The sequence below is a fragment of the Doryrhamphus excisus genome, linkage group LG16 (assembly GCF_037039965.1).
Source record: "Doryrhamphus excisus strain RoL-2023G ecotype Guam linkage group LG16, RoL_Dexc_Guam_v1.1, whole genome shotgun sequence".
Classification (NCBI taxonomy): domain Eukaryota; kingdom Metazoa; phylum Chordata; class Actinopteri; order Syngnathiformes; family Syngnathidae; genus Doryrhamphus; species Doryrhamphus excisus.
In genome coordinates, this window is record NC_136372.1 from 17093009 (window position 1) to 17119406 (window position 26398).

Here is a 26398-nt window from a genome sequence, read left to right on the forward strand (position 1 = left end):
TAATCGGTTTACAGTCCGTTATGATCACAGTCCATACTTAATATGTTCCGTGCATGTGTTCGTTCTGCAAAAGTGCTGCAAATCATCAAATTTTGTTCACTTCCTGCTTTCCTAATTTAATTTTAATTTATTTTAATTTTATTTAGTTTGATTCCACATACTGAAATGCTATGGCTTTTTAACGTAGTCCTATCATATAAGTGTTTCAAATTTAGTTCCACCCTGAGATAATATTTCTAGTATTGGATGAGATTTTTAGGTATTGGTTATTTTTAGCCATATGCATTATTTTAGCTGTTTGAAGATGAACTATATCAACAAGTTGAAGTATTTGTGATTTTAGAAATAAGAGTTAGTATGTTCTCTGTAGGCGGCATTATGAATTATCCTTACTGGCCTTTTTTGCAGTACATTTAGCCAGTGAAGATGGCTTTTATAGTTATTAGCCCATATTTCCACAAAATAAGTAAGATATGGTAAGATTTTTAGTTGCTTTAGTTGAAAGGAAATCCCAACGACATCACATCAGTGCCCCGGCTGATGGAGAGGGAGTGGAGAAGAAAGTGGCGAGGCGGCGGGTAGATTAATGGCCTGGAAGAATAAAAAAAAAATGTAGCCACCGAGCGATCTTCTTTGATTAAATAGCAATTTTAACCAATCTTATTTCCCCTACAGTTCATCTCAATTCCTTTATTTCTGCAGATTCCTATTTATTTCTCTCTTGCTTTCATTTTTCTTTTTTTTTTTTTTTACACTATGATGTTCCCATCCCTCATTTTCTCACACCGGCGTTCCCTCTTTCCTTGTCTGCCACTTCCTTCAATTTCTTTGTGTCGCTGCTCTCCCTCGCTCTCCCTTTCTCCGTCTTTGTCTGCATCTCTCTCTCTCTCTCTCTTTCCACAGCGTTACGTGTGCTGTTTAGCTGCGCTTAGCTTCACCTGTCAGCTCCGATCAGAGTTGTGGAGCAGCAACATGACAAACTGCCCTCTGATTCACACACACACACACACACACACACACACACTTGTAGCATCTTCCGCCGGTAAACCGAGTGTGATGCATGTATGTTTATTTAGAACCGGTTAGCGTATAGCTCACAGTTTGTGTACACACAAGGTTACAAAACGCTACAGTACATACTTCTGTTTAGAGGTGTGATTAATCATTGGTTAATTATTAGTTTCCTTTGTCATCCATGAAAGCGGAAAACAGTCATAGACATTTTTGCCTTTTTTTTGCTACGTTGTGGACCAAAGCATTGACTTTTTATGTTTGGTTCATATTGATAAACTGATTACGCAATTAATCGAAAGCAAAAAAAACCCGACAGATTAATCGAGTAATAAAATGATCTTTAGTCGCAGCCGTATTTGTGTTATATGAAATATGGTAATGGTTTAATTTTATTTGAATCATGCATCAGGTTACAATTGAGTGCATTACATAATCAATTCAAATAAAAATAATAATTTCTTGATTTTTCTCAAGCCGCTCGGCTCCTGAAGTCAGTGGAGGGGAAAGAAAGAAATAAGTCTAAAGTCTAAAATCATACAACATTTTTCCAATATAGTGATAGAGTTCTACTTCTGTGTTTTTTTGAGGGGTCAAAAAACGATAAATAATGAAATTACCGCACATATATTAATAATTACAACATATATTATTCTTTTAAAGTTAGTTTTAGGGTATTAAAGGGATGGTGAAAACGTGCAAAATGAATGAGATGTTGACTACATAAAATATTAGGTGTTTTTTTTTTTTAGGTGTCAACTCTCACCATCATATAACATTTTTTAAAAATTGTTCCTCGTAATATTTTTACTGGCATATAGAAGTGTAAAAATTTAATTGTCAAAGTAAAAAAAAAAAGGGAAATATTATATTATATTATTATAGAAATTGTGTGTAATCCTGAAGCTAAACTGAAGTGTATAAAATGTACAAATTCAACAGCTGAGAATCGAACCAGCAACCATCAAGTTGGGAGAGAACCATCCTACGACGATCCTCAGCCATGTAACCGTGTCGCGTCCGCACGTTAAAAATACCTTCAGATATCGAGTGACGGTGCATGGAGAGGCTAACTAGCTAGCTAGCTAGCTAGCTAGCTAGCTAGCTAGCTAGCTAGTTAGCTGATAGCTAGCTAAAAATAGCTAAAATTGATGAATCAGTTCATTTTCTCCACCGCTTGTCCTCACTAGGGTCGGGTGTATACTGGAGCCCATCCCAGTCATGCTAGTAGTATTTGACCGAAATATTTTTATGACGTTACCCCCCCCCCCCCAAAAAAAAACAACCTCTGTGGGTGTCAATTATTTTTCGCCGTTGCATATTTTGTGTGTTAAACCACAACATACTGCTACACAGATGGGTATTAAGACTTTATTAATTAAGGACGGCGTCTTTTAATTAGTCATCTTCTCTCCTGTGCCTCCCTCGTTACTTCCTGTTTTCTTTCCTGCATCTGCCCATCATGGTCGACTGTGCGTTGATTACCCACGCTAGGGACATGACGTTTTTTTTCTTTGTCTGCGTTTCATGTAGAAACCACAACGCCAACCTTGCTTGTTGCCAAAAGTGTAATTGCACAGATAATCCACTCAGTCCACTCCAACGTTGCTGCCGACTTTAACAAGACATCCCCATATCTCATTGGGTGTTAAAAAAAAAAAAAAAAAAAGATGAGGCAGACATACATCAAGCCAGAAAGAAGGAAATGGGGTGTTAGCAATGTTCCTATAGCTGTCAGTGAGAGGAAAAGGCCATAAATCCCCATAATGGTTGAAGCCGGGCCGGTTGGAAGCTCATCACATAAAGGGACACGAGGGTAAATAGTGGCAGACAGATGGCAGCACTAAGAGATTTAGAGGCAAAGTGAATAGTAAACAACAGCTCGTGATTGGCTGAGTGCTTATGGGAATGTGTAAATAACACCGAGACGGGAAGATGGAACACACGCTAACCAATCGGCTTCTTCGTTGAGGGCTTCTTAAGGCGACGATGGTATTGGTCCACCTGAATGGCCCGCCCCCTTCCCATAGGACATCGGTGTCAAATACATCAAATCAAATCAGGCTTTGCTACACTTCTTAAAATAAAGCCTGGAGCTATCAGGCTATGTCAGGCAGCTGCAGACGTGGGGGCTGAGTGGAGTTTGAGTGGTTGTTTTTTTCTTCAGCAACCTTCTTCTTCTGCTGCCAAGCATGACATCGGCAAAGATCTCAGTGGGCTCCACAAGAGCTAACCAAAGCTCTTTTGCATCTGGCTTTTGCTTTTTCTTTTGCTTTTTCCTTTGCTTTTATGTGACGTCTGTCCCAAAAGCTCCATAGTTCCTTGGTAACTAGTCTACTTATTTATTAGGCATTGCCCTAGTAACTACTCTTAATGTATCTGCCCAAGTTCCCCAGTAACCACTCACAGGTTCCTCTGTAACTACTCTAAATTCATGTGCCACAGTTCCTCAGTAACTAGTCTACGTATTAGTTACTCATTACTTCCTCAGTAACTACTCTAAACGTATCTGCCTTAGTTCATCGGTAACCACTCTACTCACAAGTTCCTCAGTAAGTACTCTAAATTCATGTGCCATAGTTCCTCAGTAACTAGTCAACTTATTAGTTACTCATTACTTCCTCAGTAACTACTCTAAATGTATCTGCCTTAGTTCCTCGGTAACCACTCTACTCACAAGTTCCTCAGTAAGTACTCTAAATTCATGTGCCATAGTTCCTCAGTAACTAGTCTACTTATTAGTTACTCATTACTTCCTTAGTAACTACTCTAAATGTATCTGCCTTGGTTCCTCGGTAACCACTCTACTCACAAGTTCCTCTGTAACTACTCTAACTTCATGTGCCATAGTTCCTCAGTAACTAGTCTACGTATTAGTTACTCATTACTTCCTCAGTAACTACTTTAAATGTATCTGCCCAAGTTCCTCGGTAACCATTCTACTCACAAGTTCCTCTGTAACTACTCTAAGTTTATGTGCCATAATTCCTCAGTAACTAGTCTACGTATTAGTTACTCATTGCTTCCTCAGTAACTACTCTAAATGTATCTGCCTTGGTTCCTCAGTAACCACTCTACTCACAAGTTCCTCTATAACCAGTCTTAGTTCATGTGCCATATTTCCTCAGTAACTAGTCTACTTATTGTTACTCATTACTTCCTTAGTAACTACTCTAAATGTATCTGCCTTGGTTCCTCAATAACCACTCTACTCACAAGTTCCACTGTAACCACTCGAAGTTCATGTGCCATAATTACTTAGTAAATACTCTAAATGTATCTGCCTTTGTTCTTCAGTAACCACTCTACTCACAAGTTCCTCTGTAACCACTCTACGTTTATGTGCCATAGTTTTTCTGTAATTAGTTTACATATTAGCTACTCATTACTTCCTCAGTAACTACTCTAAATGTACCTGGCTTTGTTCCTCGGTAACCACTCTACTCACAAGTTCTTTAGTAACTACTAAGTTTAGGTGCCATAGTTCCTCAGTAACTAGTCTACTTATTAGTTACTCATGACTTCTTCAGTAACTACTCTAAATGTATCTGCCTTGGTTCCTCAGTAGCCCCTCCACTCATTAGTTCCTTAGTTCCTCAGTAACTACTCTAAATGTATGTGCCTTTGTCATTAGTTCCTCAATAGTTCTCCTTTAGTTTCTCCGTAAGTACTCTAATTATGTGTACCTTGTAAAATGAGTCCCCTAATTGTGTAATGTTGATACTAATTAAAATAATTAAGATGGTTTGACCCTGGAACTGATTAATTTTGTTACTCTTATTATAAGTCTGGTAGTTTTATGTTTACAGGTAAAATGCATTCTAAATCCAAACAAATGATACCAGCGTCTATCAGTGTCCTGTAAGACAAAACATTCCCATGTATGGTTTCATATCCTGCATGTTAGGCCTTGGTGGAGGTCTTGGTGGAGGCCTTGGTGGAGGCCTTGGTGGTGGTCTTGGTGGAGGTCTACGCTCCACTGTCATTCTGTCATCTTACTACGTATGATGCTTGTGTGTTTTCACGAGGCGGTATTCCAAGGCCGTGCCGGACCTCCCCCCTCCTCTCCTAAATGAAAGCAGTTAACATCTGGTAGAACATCTACTGCCTTTGAGCCACACGGTGTGTTCAGCATATAGAGAGCTCTGCCTCCCTCTTAAGATTTATCACGCTCATTTATAGCGGGAACGGGGAGCGAGGAGGAGGAGGAGGGAGGAGGTAGCATGTGGATGGAATGTCAATGAAAGGGAGGAACAAACAGGTGACTGAACAATGGAGGTGCAGACCAAGAGATTGACACACAAAAGTGGAACTTTGATGGAAAAGTTTCCTAGTTTGGCAGGTCATGTGACCTATAGTCACAATTTGGAGTCGCTAATTAGCCTAGCATGTTTTTGGAATGTGGGAGGAAACCGGAGTACCCGGAGAAAACCCACGCATGCACGGGGAGAACATGCAAACTCAACACAGACATGGCCGAGGGTGAAATTGAACTCGGGTCTCCTTGCTGTGAGGCCTGCACGTTAACGTTTATGACCTTCAAAATAGACTTTTTAACATTAGAGCCCTCTAGACATGAAATAGCATCCCTATAGTCACCTTTGCACTCCTATGACCAAATATAGTAACATTACCGACACCTACTGGTCAGTGTAGACTACTACATATCATCACATGTCTTTGAATGCATCGTTTGTTTGTATTTTATTTCATTTAGCCAGCACTTAAAGCACGTTTAGCAACAGTACACCCTGGACTGGTGGCCAGCCAATCACAGGGCACATATAGACAAACAACCATTCACACTCACATTCATACCTATGGACAATTTGGAGTCGCTAATTAACCTAGCATGTTTTTGGAATGTGGGAGGAAATCGGAGTACCCGGAGAAAAATCCACGCATGCACGGGGAGAACATGCAAACTCCACACAGAGATGGCCGAGGGTGGGGAAAGACAAAATAAGAATCCAAAAAGTTACCACTTCCACACAAAATAGGAGGAGTACTCATTCATTCCTTCATTTTCTACCGCTTATCCTCACGAGGGTTGTGGGGGGTGCTGGAGCCTATCCCAGCTGTCTTCTTCGGGTGAGAGAGAGGCGGGGTACACCCTGGACTGGTGGCCAGCCAATCACAGGGCACATATAGACAAACAACCATTCACACTCACATTCATACCTATGAACAATTTGGAGTCGCTAATTAACCTAGCATGTTTTTGGAATGTGGGAGGAAATCGGAGTACCCGGAGAAAAATCCACGCATGCACGGGGAGAACATGTAAACTCCACACAGAGATGGCCGAGGGTGGGGAAAGACAAAATAAGAAGCCAAAAAGTTACCACTTCCACACAAAATAGGAGGAGTACTCATTCATTCATTTTCTACCGCTTATCCTCACGAGGGTAACTACTTTGTATAATTTGATCCAAGATAGTAAAAAAAGCATATTTTATACTCAACAATAAGATGATGAATCTGGATGAATAATAATAATAATATATATAGTAATAAACGTATAAAAACGCCATTAACAATGACCGTGACTGCAACAAGAGGCGATGCTCCACTTTTTTGTGTTCCTCTGTATTTTCCTAGTCACCATATGTTGTCCTCGTTTGTCTATCCCGGTGCCTTCCTTTTCTCACATCCGTGAGCTCGTTTGTCTCCCCCAGTTTCTCCATCCAGCTGTCTCTGTCTGGCTTAGTTCTTCCCATCTATCTTTTAACGGAATTCTAGAACGTACCATGTATTGCTTTTTGGGGAACACTTGAAACAAAGCCTAGATAGCCACTACAAGTATAAATGATTATTGGAAAAAGTGTTGCTAAGGGGGGTGAGGGTGGGGGGGGGGGCACGGGTGCGTGACGAGAGGAAGATTTCCGAGAATGAGGAAAGGAAGCGAAAATGGAAAGCGACGTGATGGATGACAAAAGAGATGACAGTCGAGAGGGAGGAGTGGATGGATAAGATAAGTTGGATTTGGACCATCATGGCTGACTTGAAGAAAGGAGGAATCTCACTTCCTCTGTCCTTTTTCTATCCACTCCGTTATTTCACTCTTATTCCACGTCCGTCCAACGGGAGAAAGATATTGTTCCCATTTCATCTCAAGGGCGAGCCATCGGAATGTCATCCTTCAATTTCCTTCTTCCTACAGCAAGTCAAAGACTTGACATTGAAATGTTGACTTCATTACACTTTTAGTCCAACTAGTACAAGACAGTTTTCTCCGAGTATTCCGGGTTTTTCCCACATTCCAAAAACATGCTAGGTTAATTAGCGACTCCAAATTGTCCATAAGTATGAATGTGAGTGTGAATGGTTGTTTGTCTATATGTGCTCTGTGATTGGCTGGCCACCAGTCCAGGATGTACCCCGCCTCTCGCCCCAAAGACAGCTGGGATAGGCTCCAGCAACCCCCGCGACCCTCGTGAGGAAAAGCGGTAGAAAATGAATGAATAGTACAAGACAGACAGATTTTAGAGTGTGAATGGTTTGCCTTTTTTGTGCCCTCCTATTGGCTAATAAGCAGTCCAGGGTGTCACCTGGGATAGACTCCAGCATACCCTTGTGACACCAGTGAGGAGAAGCGACATAGAAAATGAATTAATGAATATTTTAGAGTGTTGAAAACCTTCTAAATACGAATTATTAGAGCCCTCTGGACATAAAATAACACCCCTATAGTCACATTTACACTCATATTACCCGATATATTTGACATATTAATAAGACATATGGCAAATAAGAATTGTGTATTGCTGTAAATGTGGTCCAGGTCTAGCGGGTGTCTGATTGGGACACCCTCAGTCTTGGGTTTGAATGACTTAATGAATATTTTCGAATTTTGAGCGTCGAAAACCTTCTAAATACGAGTTATTAGAGCCCTCTGGACATAAAATAACACCCCTATAGTTACATTTACACTCATATTACCCGATATATTTGACATATTAATAAGACATATGGCAAATAAGAATTGTGTATTGCTGTAAATGTGGTCCAGGTCTAGCGGGTGTCCGATTGGGACACCCTCAGTCTTGGGTTTGAATGAATTAATGAATATTTTCAAATTTTGAGTGTCGAAAACCTTCTAAATACAGGTTATTAGAGACCTCTGGACATAAAATAACACCCCTATAGTCAAATTTACACTCATATTACTTGATATATTTGACATATTAATAAGACATATGGTAAATAAGACTTGTGCATTGCTGTAAATGTGGTCCAGGTCTAGCGGGTGTCCGATTGGGACACCCTCAGTCTTGGCTTTGAATGAATGAATGAATATTTTTGAATTTTGAGTGTCGAAAACCTTCTAAATAAGAGTTATTAGAGCCCTCTAGACATAAAATAACACCCCTATAGTTACATTTACATTCATATTACCTGATATATTTGACATATTAATAAGACATATGGTAAATAAGACTGTATTGCTGTAAATGTGGTCCAGGTCTAGCGGAGCTGAGTAGGAGTGGACAGGAAGTGACGTCGTGAGTTCAGTGTTGAGTTTTAGCTTGCCGTGGGTTATGTTGCGAGATCCTTGAAAACCTGCAAACCTGTTCTGGAAATGAAGTCTGGTGCTTGTGTGTCTTACCAAACATTAGTCATGCTTGTATGGGAGTGCTAATAATAATAAATATAATAATAATAAAATCCGAGTCTTGAGTTTGAAAATGGATGAAATAGAAATTGGACAGACTTTCCGTAGGTTCTACTCCCAAACCAAAACAGCAGGGAAAGGAAAAATTAGGACAAAGTGGGAGAGCAAGTACAGAAATGATCAAAAAAATGCCGACTACTGAGGAACCCGGAAGGAGGATGAAAGACAGCAGCAAAGCAAAGATGTGGAATTCTCTCTTGTTTCTGTACGGCGTTCCGGCGAAACAGAAGGCGTACGGCGGTTGGAGCTAGCACGTTAGTATTTTCGGATGAAAGAGAAAAACAATGGCGCCAGATACAAGACTAACAACACGAACTGGAAGAAAGGAAGAGAGTTTAGTTTGCAGAAATGAGAACGCAGACGAAAACTTTTGAGGTTTGGCCAAGTGGAGAAAAAACACGTATGCAAATATTATGCTAACTAGAAGTGGCCTGGAGCCAATCAGGAACAGTCGTTGATATGAAACGGGATACTTAGCTAATATGGTAAAAAATGGTGTGAACCAATAAGCTTATATTTCACATTTAGGGGATGGGGGGAAGCTGCCATTTCCATTGGTGAAATTCCAATTAAAATTCCAATTACAGTGAAACCTTGGTTAGCATCCGCTCCGGTTTACATTGTTTTCAGTGAACATTTACTCAAATTTTGCCTCAGTTTGCATCCATTTTCTAGTTAGCTTAGTATATAGCACATATATTGTCGTGTTATTAATACTCTATGGCAGGGGTGGGCAAACTATGGTCCGGGGGCCACATGCGGCCCACCAAGCGTTTGAATCCGGCCCGCCAGTTGCTTTTTAAGTGCTAACCGAGTTGTATGCTAACCGAGTTGTATGCTACCCGAGGTGTATGCTACCCGAGGTGCATGCTAACCAAGGTGTATGCTAACCGAGGTGTATGCTAAACAATGTGTATGCTACCCAAGGTGTATGCTAACCGAGGTGTATTCTAACCAAGGTGTATGCTAACCAGGTGTACTATTAATACTAGTAATATTTGCAAATGATGATTAATAAATGTTAATTATAAAAAGTGATATTGGATAATTTCTCAAGGCACACTAGTGTGTCGCGGCACAGTGGTTGAAAATCACTGCATTAAAGCCCCTCCACTCCCCACTCATCATATACGGAGTGGAGTGGTTCAGTCTAGCTTTCGACGGATAGATTCCGAGATAGATTGGAAGCTATATGGCGCATAGACGGTCATAATGCTCGCCACTGATGCACGCTCCAGCAAACAGCCTCATATAAGCGGTTGATTTTCTGTCAGGGCAACTCGCAACCAGTGTCAATCTGCACCGGAACGAGACCATTACCGGGATCACTGGAGTGCAAATGGAACCCGAGTTTGTTCCCAAACTCGGTCGGCGACATACAAGCAGACCCAACACCGTCAAATCGGAGTGTGGCGTGATATGAAATTTTTTCCTGATATGGAGGTGGGAAATTATTACGTAATATTATCCCATTTAGTTCCAGCATTTCCATTGCATGGGAAGCTACTTTGCATATTTAATTAGTTTGAAGTACAGGAGCTGATTAATGGCTTCTAAATGTCACATTGCTATCGAGATGTCCCGGCTTCAGTCTGTTGATGTTGCTGTTGCTTTCACGGCGTACATACGTACGTCGTACGACCACATGGATGATATAAATACTAAATGGGAGGCATGGGACCATCTGCCAGGCGCACGTGTGCCACGATCCCAAACATGCAAGGTTTTCCGCATGAATCCTTAGAGGAGGCGGGGCTCCAATGAAGATGCCATGACAAAAATATAGAAATAGACAGCTGACAGCAATAGGATGGGGGCCGATGGCAACGCAGCCAAAGGTCATGTGATCAGCATGTGCGGCGAGGAGCCGCTGCAGCAACAGTTGAGCTCAGAGGCGACCGACTCTACCCTTTAGGGACCGTGGCGGTGGGTTGAACTCCCACAGCACGACTAAATACGACTCGTGTACGCATAAAACTAAAAGACAGTCACTTTAACAGCAACATTTATAAAAGTTAGCCTGCTTTTAAGCTAAAGTGGGGGGGGGGTTGATTTTTTTTGGCGACATGTAGTAACCACAATACTTCATAGAGTTGCGCTTGTGACACAGTTAGGCAGTTTTTGTTCCAGAATACATTCTAATAGCATTCTGCCTTAATGGCTGTGTCTGTAAGTAATGTGCAATTATAATTACATGATAAGGAATGTAATTCATTCATTCATTTTCTACCGCTTTTCCTAACGAGGGTTGCAGGGGGTGCTGGAGCCTATCCCAGCCGTCTTCTTCGGGCGAGAGGCGGGGTACACCCTGGACTGATGGCCAGCCAATCACAGGGCACATATAGACAAACAACCATTCACACTCACATTCATACCTATGGACAATTTGGAGTCGCTAATTAACCTAGCATGTTTTTTTTGGAATGTGGGAGGAAACCGGAGTACCCGGAGAAAACCAACGCATGCACGTGGAGAACATGCAAACTCCACACAGAAATGGCCGAGGGTGGAATTGAACCCTGGTCTCCTAGCTGTGAAACAAAAATGACGTTTTGGTGGTAAATGTTACGTTTGATATGTCTTTAATATCAACTCCGTTGCTTATTAAGTTCTGGCTTGGTTGCACGGCGGTCGAGTGGTTAGCGTGCAGACCTCACAGCTAGGTGACCAGGGTTCAATTCCACCCTCGGCAATCTCTGTGTGGAGTTTGCATGTTCTCCCCGTGCATGCGTGGGTTTTCTCCGGGTACTCCGGTTTCCTCCCACATTCCAAAAAAAAAACATGCTAGGTTAATTAGCGACTCCAAATTGTCCATAGGTATGAATGTGAGTGTGAATGGTTGTTTGTTTATATGTGCCCTGTGATTGGCTGGCCACCAGTCCAGGGTGTACCCGGAATGCCTTTGTGAAAAAGCAGGCTTCGCTAGACATCTTAAAATTAAGCCAGGAGCTCATTTTGAGTCTAAACTGGACTGGTCATGTTAGCATAGCTACGCTGGTGTTGCTAATCTTTGTGTCCTCATGTTACATTGTAACAGTTTTCTATCAGACCATTTTTTAACCATTTTTTTTGTGTGTTTTTCGAAGAGAGGTGACACTCAGGAAGTAAACGAGGAAAAAGCAATCACAGGATGAAAAATAATCATTGTTATAATTCCTCCCAAATCCCTGCAGGAGGATGAAGAAAATAATAATCCTGATTATATCAGGAGGGAGGAAATCTATTTTTTTTTCAATGTTTCACCATCAAAGAAAGTTTTACATCAGGGAAATTAATTTAACACGATTAGCTTTTTTTTAGTTTTGATGGATAAAGTCATTATTTTTGTTTCTTTTTCCATTATTTTTTTGATGCAAAAAAAAAAATTCTTTTTCGGACTTAATTAGGATTTAATCAGCACAAGTGAGAAAACCCAAACATGTGCTGACCGGAGCGGCCGCAGTAACCGATTGAGGAAAAGCGTCGCGGTGCGAGCGTTCATCGCTTCGCTGTAAACACCTGTCACGCCCGATGATGAAAAGTGCCACCGCGGCTGAACAATAAAGGAAATAGAAAGCCCCGTGGATGAAATACAATACAGTAAAGCAATAGAATGGCTCATGGAAATGACTGTTTGCATCCCCCGGTGACTCATTCAATTGGCGGTGCCCTTGAACGCAAAGCTCTTGTGTGGAATAACTTATGATGAGTCGGGTGACGCCATTAAAAGGAATGAGAGGGACATTGCACCGCTGGGTGTGTTTGTGTGTGTGTGTGTGTGTGTGTGTGGCTTGTGTAATTGACAATAGATTTAACCACAAAGTTGTCCCCTAAACAAACCGCAAAGAGATGGCTCTTTTGTTATGACAATAAAGTTGTCATATTCCGGAATTTTAAAGCCTGGATTTTAGCATATTTTCACAGCATCCTGAGAATTAAGTCCAAATTCGGAATAAGTGGAAGTCATAGTTTCTCATACAAACCGCCATATTTGTTACATTTTTTTTTTTCCAGGAGCAGACGGACATGTTTATACAATCATTAAATTGCTCCTACTGTGCTAAAACATTGTTTACAATTGTAAATAAACAAGAAACATAACAGTTTGCGTCTTAATACAAGGATAAGTTTATACTTTTACGACAGTTAGAATGTAAATGACACCTTTATTTCAGGACATTCTGACTTTTTCCTGTACAACTTTATTCTCATAAAATTATGGCTTTATTATGGTAAAATGACAAATTTTCTCTTATGTATTTCTCTTAGATGTCTCACAAAATTAATTCTCAAAACGATTGTGACTTACGGTGTTGTTCATGCTGTCATTTTTGCATTATTCATTATTCATTTTTGTTCCTTAATTTTTGGCCCTTATACTTGTTGAAAAAAAAACCCTATTAATTAAGATTTTTGGTGAATTTCTTGTTATTAATTAGCTCTGTAAATTAAATATTTTATGTAATTAAAATTAAATTTAAATTGAATTAAATATTTAATTTAATTTAGTTTTGTTTTATTTTATTTTATTTTATTTTATTTTATTTTATTTTATTTTATTTTATTTTATTTTATTTTATTTTATTTTATTTTATTTTATTTTATTTTATTTTATTTTTATTTAATTTGTAAATTAGCTGTAAGGATTCCTTATTTATACATGGAATATCTTTGTAGTTATAGCATAAAAAACACTTTAGGCCCTCCTTAGCATGTTTTCACCATTATTAGAGTCCTCTAGACATGAAATAACACCCCTATAGTCACCTTTGATGTGCTTGTGTGATTTGCTGTAAATGTGAAACAGGAAGTGAAATCAGCAGTTACAGTAACATTACTGACACCTAGTGACCAGTGCAGAATACTACATATTGTCACATTTTTGAGTGTGTTTTCTTAATGCCTTATATTAAAAAATTTGTCATATTTAAATGTTATAATAAAATATAATAGTTTCATTTTGAGTTCCCAACTCTTTCTATAAAGTAAAAAAAAAAGATGTATTACTCGACTGTGCTGAATCATGTATCAAAGTATGTGATTAATTTTTAATTAATCTTTGCAGCTGTATCCGCACAACAGGCGTGACAACAGACAGATGACGAGCAAAACAAAAACACTAACAGGCGCTTGGGAGATGAGTAGCGATGCAGTGGGGTGGGTGCAGTGGGGGGGGGGGGGGCAACAGAGGGAGTAATGCACAGCTGTAATGGGAGGTGTGTGTGTGTGTGTGTGTGTGTGTGTGTGTGTATCATTGCACCACTGACTGTTGTGATTGCCTGACCCAAGGCTTCAGCACATTACCACCTTAACAGCTTTATGGTTAGATTTATTTTGTCGAGTGCTCACACACACACACACACACACACACACATGCACACACACACACCTGTGCACACTGACTTGATCGCAGCTGGTCGAAAGTGCTTCACTACTCAACGTATGGAAGTTGCCAATGGGTTTTCAAATATGATTGGCAGGCCAAGATGAGCTCATCTCTTCCACATAGAAAACACATTTTGGTTTTCACCAGGAAGGAGCTGATGTAAACCGCAGCAGGTCTTGAGTTTAATCCTGGAGCTTGATTAATAAAGTATACGCCGCCAATGTTTCGTCATCCTGGTGAAGTAGGCTATGTCCAATTTTCGCTAAATCCTCGAGAAATTTTCTAGGATGGCCCAACAGGACAAGCAGGTGATGGGCAAAAATAATAACAAATACAAAGTTACAAACCACCCATTGTTACTGATACACCCAACATTAATGCCCCTAGGTCTGGAAAAATAATAACAAATATAAAGTTACAAACCATTCTTACACTCAGTGATGTGTAATTGTTACTAATACACCCAACATTAATACCCCTGGGTCTGGAAAAATAATAACAAATATAAAGTTACTATGATTCTTACACTCAGTGATGTGTAATTGTTACTGGTACACCCAACATTAATGCTCCTAGGTCTGGAAAAATAATAACAAATATAAAGTTACTATGATTCTTACACTCAGTGATGTGTAATTGTTACTGATACACCCAACATTAATACCCCTGGGTCTGGAAAAATAATAACAAATATAAAGTTACTATGATTCTTACACTCAGTGATGTGTAATTGTTACTGGTACACCCAACATTAATGCTCCTAGGTCTGGAAAAATAATAACAAATATAAAGTTACTAACAGTTCTTACACTCAGTGATGTGTAATTGTTACTGATACACTCAACATTAATACCCCTGGGTCTGGAAAAATAATAACAAATATAAAGTTACTATGATTCTTACACTCAGTGATGTGTAATTGTTACTGATACACTCAACATTAATACCCCTGGGTCTGGAAAAATAATAACAAATATAAAGTTACTATGATTCTTACACTCAGTGATGTGTAATTGTTACTGGTACACCCAACATTAATGCTCCTAGGTCTGGAAAAATAATAACAAATATAAAGTTACTAACCATTCTTACACTCAGTAATGTGTAATTGTTACTGGTACACCCAACATTAATGCTCTTAGGTCTGGAAAAATAATAATAATAACAAATATAAAGTTACAAACCATTTTTACACATTCCGACAAATTCCTCATATTAGTTTTGACAGGTGACCAAAATTCCAACTAATCACCCAAGTAATGGCTTCATTCAAGAAATTCCCATGAACGGATCTAAAATGTGCCAAGAGCCGCCAGCTTTCATCATATTATGGGTGTCTCGTAGCCAGGATTAATCAGCGCCGATGTCCAGCGTTCACCCACACTTCCTTCCTCTCCATTAGACCCACACCATCCTCTTACTCATTCCCCGAGCTGAGAGATCTGGTAATGATGGCGTTTTAAAGGAGCCCCCACGGTGCCATTCTTATCGCCCCAATCGGGCGGCTCGCACACCAAACACACTGACACACACTCTGTCTCTCTTGTCCTCACTGATCTCTGCACTGGAATTAACCGTTGGCTCCGCTCCAGTCAGATCCACTCGATATTCCACCCACCCAAAAAACACCCGCTCCCTTCAGATCGTCCCCTGGAGGCCAAACTTTGGCAGAGTCACAGATGTGTCACAGGAATCGATCCGACATCAATGTGAAATAGCGATACCTCCAGTACACAAGCACAACACAGCTGTACAGTTTGTAAAAGTATCCTCGTGTTGATATCAGCGGCCTAAGAGACCAAAACTGTGAAAATCAAGTTTTTTTTACAACGATATTCTTTACAGTAGCGTAAGTATTCCGAAGATGAACACATATTTATTATTACTTTACACTAACTTACATTACTTTACATTACTTGGTGTTACGGTACGCTATGTTAAGCTACTCTACGTTTCGATATGTTATACTACATTATGTGGTACTATGACGCTACGTTGCGCTACATTTCTGCTATGCTATGTTTCAGTACACTGTTGTATTCTTAGATTAGATTAAATAAAATACTAGTGATAGTACACCCCTAGTTTAGGGCTAACAGTAGGGCAGCCCTCGTCTAGGTCAAGAGCTAAGGTAGACCTAGCCTAAGGCTAGAGACTGCGGCAGCCCTTGGGACTAAAGACTGGGACAGCCCCAATCTAGGGCTAGAGACTAGGGCAGCCTTACTCTCTAGGGTCGCTCTAGTCTAGGTCTAAAGCTAAGGTAGACCTAGCCTAAGGCTAGAGACTGGGGCAGCCCTTGGGACTAAAGACTGGGACAGCCCCCATCTAGGGCTAGAGACTAGCGCAGCCCTTTCCTAGGACTAGAGACTTGGGCAGCCTTTGTCTTGGACAAAAGACTAAGTCATCCTTAGTCTAGGGCTAGAGCTAAGGTAGACCTAGCCTAAGGTTAGAGACTGCGGCAGCCCTTGGGACTAAAGACTGGGACAGCCCCAATCTAGGGCTAGAAACTAGGGCAGCCTTACTCTCTAGGGTCGCTCTAGTCTAGGTCTAAAGCTAAGGTAGACCTAGCCTAAGGCTAGAGACTGGGGCAGCCCTTGGGACTAAAGACTGGGACAGCCCCCATCTAGGGCTAGAGACTAGCGCAGCCCTTTCCTAGGACTAGAGACTTGGGCAGCCTTTGTCTTGGACAAAAGACTAAGTCATCCTTAGTCTAGGGCTAGAGCTAAGGTAGACCTAGCCTAAGGCTAGAGACTGCGGTAGCCCTTGGGACTAAAGACTGGGACAGCCCCAATCTAGGGCTAGAGACTAGGGCAGCCTTACTCTCTAGAGTCGCCCTAGTTTAGGTCTAAATCTAAGGTAGCCCTAGCCTAAGGCTAGAGACTGGGGCAGCCCTTGGGACTAAAGACTGGGACAGCTCCAATCTAGGGCTAGAGACTAGGGCAGCCTTACTCTCTAGGGTCGCCCTAGTTTAGGTCTAAAGCTAAGGTAGCCCTAGCCTAAGGCTAGAGACTGGGGCAGCCCTTGGGACTAAAGACTGGAACAGCCCTCTTCTAGGGCTAGAGACTATTCAGCCCTTTCCGAGAACTAGAGACTCGGGCAGCCTTTGTCTTGGACGAAAGACTAAGGCAGCTTCAGTCTAGGGCTAGACCTAGTGTAGCACTAGAGGCTGAGGCAGCCCTAGCCGAGGACTTGAGACTGGGGCAACCCTTGGGACTAAAGACTGGGACAGTCCCCATCTAGGGCTAGAGACAGAGGCAGCCCTACACTCTAGGGTAGCCCTAGTCTAGGGCTAGAGACTAAGGCAACCTTAGACTGGGGCAGTCTTTGTCTTGGATGAAAGACTAAGGCAGCCCTAGTCTAGGACTAGGGGAAAGACTTCTTAGAAAACCTAAAGAGTCCAGTTGCGATGGAGTCAATGTCTTGAGAATAAATGCCAAAGATCCAACAACTACTGAAATGAAAAACATACCTGGAATTAGTCATGTCCGTCTGGCCTCCTTGACTCTTCTCCAACCCGAGCTTTGTGAAAATCCCGATGAGCACCATGATGGCCACCACGCCACAGATAATATACACGATCATATGGGTTTGATCGCGGTCTGGTTCCTGTTGAACCTCTGTGACGGGCGCTGCCGGTCGCCCGGTGTTTGCCCAGACGGGCGTGTCGTAGTTCGAACAGGAAGTCTGATCCAAACTGTGGATTTGGAATTGGCAGCAGAAGCGGTAGAAGCAAGAACCGCAACAAAACATATAGATTCCAGCGTTGCAGTTGAAAGGCGGGTCCCACTGGCCCATGACGTCGTAGTAACCCCAGCAGCGATTGGCCCCACCCGGGACTGTTTGAACCTCTGTGTCCGGAGTCGGTGTTGCCAGTGCAGCCTCTGGTAACACTGAGGGCTCGGTTGTCAGGTTATTTGGTGGAGCCTGGGCCAAAACCTGTCCCGAAGGCCGATGGTTCAGTCCACCCAGAGAGGTCAAACCCAGAAGAATGGCCATCGAGAAGCTGACCAACAATGGTTGCATGTAGGTAGACATCTTGGATCCTTGGTCTTGTGATGCGTCAGTGATGTGTAATTGTTACTGATACACCCAACATTAATGCTCCTAGGTCTGGAAAAATAATAACAAATATAAAGTTACTAACAGTTCTTACACTCAGTGATGTGTAATTGTTACTGATACACTAAACATTAATGCTGCTTGGTCTGGAAAAATAATAACAAATATAAAGTTACAAACCATTCTTACACTCAGTGATGTGTAATTGTTACTAATACACCCAACATTAATGCTCCTAGGTCTGGAAAAATAATAACAAATATAAAGTTACTATGATTCTTACACTCAGTGATGTGTAATTGTTACTGATACACTCAACATTAATGCTGCTTGGTCTGGAAAAATAATAACAAATATAAAGTTACAAACCATTCTTACACTCAGTGATGTGTAATTGTTACTGATACACCTAACATTAATGCTGCTTGGTCTGGAAAAATAATAACAAAAATAAAGTTACAAACCATTCTTACACATGTCTTATCAAGAATTAAAGGCCTCGCATGTGCCTGCGTATGTTTTTTCCCCAGAGGACACGTCCAACCACTAGTGTGAGAATTAGCATTACCAGCTAATACATATGACTCAATTGCTATCAAGGCAGCGGAACAAGTGAGTGAAAGAAATCAATTTCCCATCTCGGTGTACTCCTAACGTACGGTGAATGAGTCCCTTGCGATAAAGCATTTATGTGCACGGAATTGATCATACGGCACAAGGTGGAACCTCTGAGGTTGTTAACTTTGAATCCAAAGAAAAATGTCTTAAAGGGATACATAACAAAACATCCGCTTTGCAAGCATGATAATCTTTTATGGATGGTTTTTACTTTTCTTTGGTTTGTTTTTACCATTTTTGGAAGATCAACCTCTGTTGACCCAGCTGACTTTGAGGCAAGAGGCGGGATACACCCTGGACTGGTGGCCAGCCAATCACAGGGCACATATATTAGACAAACAACCATTCACACTCACATTCATACCTATGGACAATTTGGAGTCGCTAATTAACCTAGCATGTTTTTGGAGTAACCGGAGAAAACACACAAATGCACGGGACGAACATGCAAACTCCATACAGAGATAGCCGAGGGTGGAATCAAACAAGGGTCTCCTAGCTGTGTGGCCTGCGCGCTAACCACTTGACCTCCGTGCAGCCCTTTGCTGTTTTTGCTTCGTACGATTCCGCGGCTCGTACGAAGGACTGTAGAATGAGCGTTGACGGCGCTAGTCGTCACGCTAACTCAACATCCTAAAAGTTAGAAGTTTACTCATTTACCATTCCATTCACAGCCCTGAATCCCACTCTCATCCGGGTCACGCCACCAATGACCTACCTGGTTCTTCCCTGTGTTCAAACCCAGGTCTGCGGAACGAGAGTCACAATTATTTCTTAGTCGATTAATCTGAAGCTTTCTATGTCGATTAACTGAGTAATTGGTTCGGCCCTAGACGGGCCAAATCAATATGAACCAAACACAAAGAGTGTGTGGTTTGGTCTATAACATCAAAAGCTGATGTGTGAATATTTAATTTTAACTTGACTTGATAATGTGATATTTTGTCAACTTGACGGGGAGGGGGGGGGGTATTTTTATTTTTTTTAATTATTTTAATTATTTTAATTATTTTAATTATTTTAATTATTTTAATTATTTTAATTATTTTAATTATTTTAATTATTTTAATTATTTTAATTATTTTTTATTATTTTTATTATTTTTATTATTTTTATTATTTTTATTATTTTTATTCTTCAATGGAAACAAAGATTAACTTGTTGTTACACTTGTATGAAAGAAAGCTGTTTTAACTTGACTTGATAACTATTTTGTCAACTTGACATCCAGTCTTTGTTACGGGGGGTTATTTTTATTTTATTATTTATTATGTTATTATATTATTATATTATTGTATTATTTATATTATTTTTATTATTATATTATTTTTATTATTTTATTATTTTTATTATTTTTATTATTTTTATTATTTTTATTATTTTTATTATTTTTATTATTTTTATTATTTTTATTCTTCAATGGAAACAAGGATTAACTTTTTTTTACACTTGTATGAAAGACAATACTACAAACCGGGAAAGAAAGCTGTATGATGGTGACAGTTTGACTCTGGACCGGACTATTTCTAATCCCATTGTTTCCAAATACAAACAAATTGTAGTCCGACCAGCATTCCGGAACGCATTGTGTGCAATCCTAGAGGTTCCACCGTAGCCCCCCTCATCCTTATACTAGGTGTGCGTGTGTGCATGTGTGTGTGTGTGTGTGTGTGTGTGTGTGCCAAGTAGCTAAAGTTCTGAAATGTCACCTTGGACAAAGCCATATGGCTTCCAGCAGTTGTAAACAGATCCAAACGGTCTGGCTTGTAGTGGATCCAGTTCAGGAGTTCTTGTTGCCCACAGATAAATGTGCTGGTGGCATTTCCTGCTTTGGCGTCCAACTTGGCTGCGGATTCACACGTGTGTGTGTGTGTATATGTGTGTGTATGTGTGTGTGTGTGTGTGAGAGTGCTTGCTGCTGCTGTCCAAAGAAGCGGGGGATTCTTCTCACACTCTCAAAGAGTCCCCAGTTCCCATCTTGGGAAGAGGGCTTCTCAGGGACTCCTGAGTGGGTCGCACATCTGGCGCAAACGACGGCTAATGACTTCTGACGTTCCGAGGGAAAACTCACCCGAGTGTGTTGTTCCTCACAGGAGATGTCCGCCTTCTGCACTACACTTGCTTAACTTGCACGTATCATCCTCGCTGCACGGCGGACACCTTTTGTTATCGTAGTGGCGGCCATTTTTCCCGTCTTTTTCTCTGTTTTCATGAGCAGGCAGTGACCCAACAGGTAAACGTCAGCTGTTCCTTCAAAGAAAACTCCGGGCATTTATCCAGCTGTAATCCGGTGATGACAACAGTCCGGGAGCGTCTCTTCTTCTTCTTCTTCTTCTTCTTCTTCTTCTTCTTCTTTTCTCACGCATGCACAAACAGCCTTAACCCCCACACCCCCACCCCTCCCCTCCCCACCCCCCTTTTCCCGGCTGTTCTTTCAGGCAGCACACAGGGACTCCAGTGGCTTTTTGCACCCGCTCTGCACGACGCTCCTGTTGCTTGACCCCTCCGCCCTCCACCCTCCCATGGAAAACCCCTCTTTGGATCCCGGGATGTGTGGAAAACAGCTGTGTGTTTTCCGTTTAGTCTTTACTACTTGGGAAGGGAAGAGGAATGGCGGATTTCAGCGTCTTAGTGATGAGAAGCTGTTAAAAAAAAAATATATGCTGGAGTTACTTAAGAAGAATTAAATATTATTTTTGACAGCAAACTTCCTGAACTTTTAATGAAATTTATTTATTTATGGCTTTTAATGACGCAAAAAAAAAAAATGTACCTCACCTGTTTGGGTCTGCACAAGCCGGACTGTGGGACTTTTGGCGAAGCTTTGCAAATATCAGCATGGGGTCAAAAGAGACTCGCTCTTTGTGCACTTTGTGCAGTTTTGTCAGAATAAATCTATCCAGTTTTGTTGACAAGGCGAAGTGGAGCAGCAGCAGCAACAGCAGCGGCAGTAGCGGCGTGGCACCATCAGCTCATGTTTTCATTAGAAGCCCTCTCGGACTGCAGCAGATCTTTTCTTGTTTTTTTTTTTTTTTTTTTTTTTTTGGGGAGGGGGGGCTGCTTCAATTAATTAAGTCACATTTTCCATTCATTTTTTTTTTTTTTTTTTTTTTTTTTTTTTACCTGAGCAAAAATGATATGCAACAGTTTTGAGCAAAATGTTGCATATTATTTTCCAAAAGGAATTTCAATTCTCTCCTTGTCCGGTTGCAGCTTCTTTGAAAACAGGCATAATTTGATATATATGTATAGGAGTTTTATATATATATCATATGTATGTGTTTTCACTGTGGGGTGCTCCAAACAGACGTGGCGAGACACAGGCAAGCCCGTGTCATTCCATCATTCCGTCATTTCCATCTTCTTCCGTGTGTGTATTCCGTTTATTCCCAGCTTGTTCCCGCTCTCATTCGGTGCTGTCTGTATCCCGTCACTCGCCCGATGCTTCCCGCTCGCCGTTCTCTGCTGTTCTCTGACAGGACTGGATGACAATATCTCACACGCTCACTCCCTCCCTCTCTGCCGCACACTCCTCCCCCTTTTCTCTCTCTCTCTCTCTCTTTCACACACACACACACACACACACACACACACTTTATTGAGAGCAAATGAGCGCAGGGCTTTCTTGCTGACTCTCCTCCATCACCCCCCCCCCCCCCCTGCTGTGTATCACTATCACGCTCTTATCTCCGTGTTGTCCCACATATTGGTTTGCTTTCAGAAACAGAATTCCTTTCCCTGCTCCCTGTGTACAGTTATTCCTTTGTTTTCCAACCAAAATTCCCAAATTTTGTAACAGTCCAAGCCAACATGACTGTTGTGTGTACGTCCTTAATTACCGTGCTATAACCCCCCACCCCCGCATACACACACACACACCTCACCCCCGCACCCTCATCTCAGTGTACTGCTGCAGTCTACCGGGAATGATTTAGGGGAGACAGATCACAGGCATGGAAGGCAGTACGGAAGAAGAAGGGGGAGGGGCGGGGGAGTTAAACCCGGAAAAAAATGGCGGGATCTGGCGGTGTAGCTGCCAGAGTGAGAGAGAAAGAGAGAGAGTGGAAAGAAGTAAGGAATTATCGCCAGGGAGGGAGGGGGATTAAGAAACATGGGAATAGCAACTGGAATAGGAACTGACAGAGGAGGATGGGGTGGGGTGGGGTGATATATGGGGGAAGGAAGGGGGGGGGGGTCAGGTAGGCTTCCTACAAGGGAAAGTGACATCTTTGGCCTGTAGAGAGGAAGCGGGGGGGAGGGGGGGGGGGTGGCAAATAGTCAATACACATGAATGTTCCGGGACATTGCCCTTGGTTGGATTGGATTGCACTGGTCCCACTCACATTCATACCTATGGACAATTTGGAGTCGCTAATTAACCTAGCATGTTTATGGAATGTGGGAGGAAACCGGAGTACCCGGAGAAAACCCACGCATGCACGTGGAGAACATGCAAACTCCACACAGAGATGGCCGAGGGTGGGGAGAGACAAAATAAGAAGCCAAAAAGTTACCACTTCCACACAAAATAAGAGGAGAACTCATTAATTCATTCGTTTTCTACCACTTATCCTCACGAGGGTCATGCTGGAGCTTATCCCAGCTGTCTTTGGGTCAGAGGCGGAGTCCACCCTGGACTGGTGGCCAGCCAATCACAGGGCACATATAGACAAACAACCATTCACACTCACATTCATACCTATGGACAATTTGGAGTCGCTAATTAACCTAGCATGTTTTTGGAATGTGGGAGGAAACCGGAGTACCCGGAGAAAACCCACGCATGCACGGGGAGAACATGCAAACTCCACACAGAGATGGCCGAGGGTGGGGAGAGACAAAATAAGAAGCCAAAAAGTTACCACTTCCACACAAAATAAGAGGAGAACTCATTAATTCATTCGTTTTCTACCACTTATCCTCCCGAGGGTCATGCTGGAGCTTATCCCAGCTGTCTTTGGGTCAGAGGCGGAGTCCACCCTGGACTGGTGGCCAGCCAATCACAGGGCACATATAGACAAACAACCATTCACACTCACATTCATACCTATGGACAATTTGGAGTCGCCAATTAACCTAGCATGCATGTTGTTGGAATAATTTTACTTAATTTTAGTTTTATTGTGTGCGTGACACTTTGTCAATTAACCTAGCATGTTTTTGTATTAATTACTGTGTATTTGTCCAATTAGCATATTAAAATGGCATTTTATTCGGGAGACTAATGACTTTGGACTTGACTCGACCTGACATGTTTTGACTTGACTTGACTCAATTTACTGTTTACTGTTTAATTTAATGTTTTTGGTGGATAAGGAGAAAGTGGTAGTGTGGGAGGGATGGTGCGTGTGAACACCAATTAGCGTTAGCGTTCCCAAAGAACGTGAAATTATGCGTGGCTCTATAAGAACATTACATAACAAAAACATAACAGGAAGTACCCCAATGCTTACATGTTCATATTATGTCTTATTTTCCCTTATTATGTCTACTATATTAGGTAATATGAGTTTAAAGGTGACTATAGGGGTGTTATTTCATGCCTAGAGGGCTTTAATCATGTCTTAATGTCAATAAATGAAGGATTACTGAGCTCGAGTCGATATGGACATCTCTAATTCTTGCTTTTCTAGTCTATCTAGTCTTTCTAAGTCTATGGTCTTCATCATATTTCCTTGTCAGCAGTGGTACCCTCCCGTGTGGGCATCAGAAAAAAAAAAAAAAACAAGCCAAACTAAAGTGTTGGTAGGTTTTGTAGGCCTATTTTTCTTAAATTCCACTTTGCAGGTTCCACTGTGTTTACCTTCTTCTTTCCCGTCTTTTTCTGTTGGTGATCTAGTTTTATCTTCCAAGCACCCCCCCCCCCTCCACTTTGTTTGTGCTTGCCGGGTGCGCTTAAATTCCAAACCCAGGTCCTAAACTTGCTTCCAATCTTCTGCAAAGTGCATCTGGTGTTACGTCTTAAAAATAAGCATTTACAAACGTGCGGATTCACACTAAATGCAAATGCGCACACTCATGACTCCACACTGCGCCATGCGACACAAATCAGTTAATCCGTTTCCGTCACGCAGCCAATTTGGGTCTGACATTAAAGCGTCCTCTGGTAAATCTGAGGCATGTCATTCTTTTAAAAAGGGGGGGGGGGTGCTGATTGAGGATTGGCCTGCTATCAAATAGTCCATCAACAACAGAACAATGCTTGTGATATCTAGAACGGCAAACATGGAGGCAAAGGGTGCAGAAGGGGAACATAATGAGGAGGAAGGGATGGATAGAGGGGTGTAGTGTCCCGGGGGGAGGGTCCTTGTGTGTGTGGAGTGTGTGCATTACTGTGGTGCACCAGCATACATTTCCTACCCCTCTTCCTGTCCTTTTCCCCCCCCACTCATTCACTCCTACAAGGTAATTTACTGGCCACATTTTCACTTTCACTATAATGTATGCTGAGTAGACACTTCATTAGGCACACCTGCGGACTCTAACCACAGTCGACAATTATGTTTATTTTGTGTTTCACTTTGTGTCGTCACTAATAGAAACAGTTCAATCCACGTATTGTTTCATTATTATTGTTTATTCATCACACAGGCACCAGACATGATGTCACAACCGTCACAGTCATCCCTAACATAGGCGACAGTCGCGGCCTTATTTATGTCTTAATTGGCATATTTTCCATTATTATGTTATTATTATTTGGGTAACACAAGTGTAAAAGTGACTATAGGGGTGTTATTTCATGTCTAGAGGGCTCTAATAATTCATTCATTCATTTTTGCGGGGGTCGCTGGAGCCTATCCCAGCTGTCTTCGGGGTGGCCAGCCAATCACAGGTCACATATAGACAAACAACCATTCACACTCACACATATATATATTATATAGATGAGATAGAAACAGTCAGACAAAAGAACAAGAGTTGTCATTTCAGCACCATGGACAGCGCCCATGACCCTGAGCCTGCCTCTGGTGGCTCAATAATGACTGGGTGGTTATATTTACCACCAGTAGGGGGCGCCAAATTAACTTCCCATTCATTTGCAATGGGGAAACTCATTCATTCATTTTCTACCGTTTATCCCCACAAGGGTCGCAGGGGTGCAAGGGTCTATCCCAGCTTCGGGGCGAGAGGCGGGGTCCACCCTGGACTGGTGGCCAGCCAATCACAGGGCACATATAGACAAACAACCATTCACACTCACATTCATACCTATGGACAATTTGGAGTCGCTAATTAACCTAGCATGCATGTTGTTGGAATAATTTTACTTTATTTTAGTTTTATTGTGTGCGAGACACAGAATATGCAAACTTCACACAGAGGGTGGAATCGAGGCTCTAATATCGTTAAACGTATTTCGAAGGTCGTTGTGGAACCAATTAACTGTGATGAACATAATAATCTTGCACCAAGAGACAACCACATCCAGTCAAATAGACATGATCTTATCTCATCGCTCTCCTCGATGCTTCCTCCACGCCCTGCTACTAATTACATGCACGCTATTGCTAACAATGTGTCTAAATTAAGATAACTACAAGAAAGGATTTGTAGTTGCTTTATTATCCCAGAAGCCACTGACCTTGGCATCATGGAAATCCATATTACACCAGACTAATAGACTTTTGTTATTTGGACATAGATGCATGCTACTATAAGAACATTAC

At 41.6% G+C, this 26398-nt stretch overlaps 1 protein-coding gene across 2 annotated transcripts in view; it reads right to left on the reverse strand.

The window, feature by feature from the left end:
• The window catches only part of LOC131103805 (protein shisa-8), an 88377-nt gene extending 66152 nt beyond the window's left edge, over nucleotides 1-22225 (reverse strand). Inside the window, exons 1-3 of one of the 2 annotated variants that reach the window (XM_058050357.2) lie at nucleotides 21507-22225; nucleotides 20800-21370; nucleotides 17521-18161 (exon numbers count right to left, since the gene is read on the reverse strand). In XM_058050357.2, the coding sequence (XP_057906340.2) occupies nucleotides 17521-18086 (566 nt within the window). In that variant the 5' untranslated portion in view covers nucleotides 18087-18161; nucleotides 20800-21370; nucleotides 21507-22225. Of the gene's footprint in view, nucleotides 1-17520; nucleotides 18162-20437; nucleotides 21371-21506 lie in introns of both variants that reach the window. The other variant, XM_058050356.2, reaches the window with a different exon arrangement.
• Between the last annotated feature and the right edge of the window lie 4173 nt (nucleotides 22226-26398).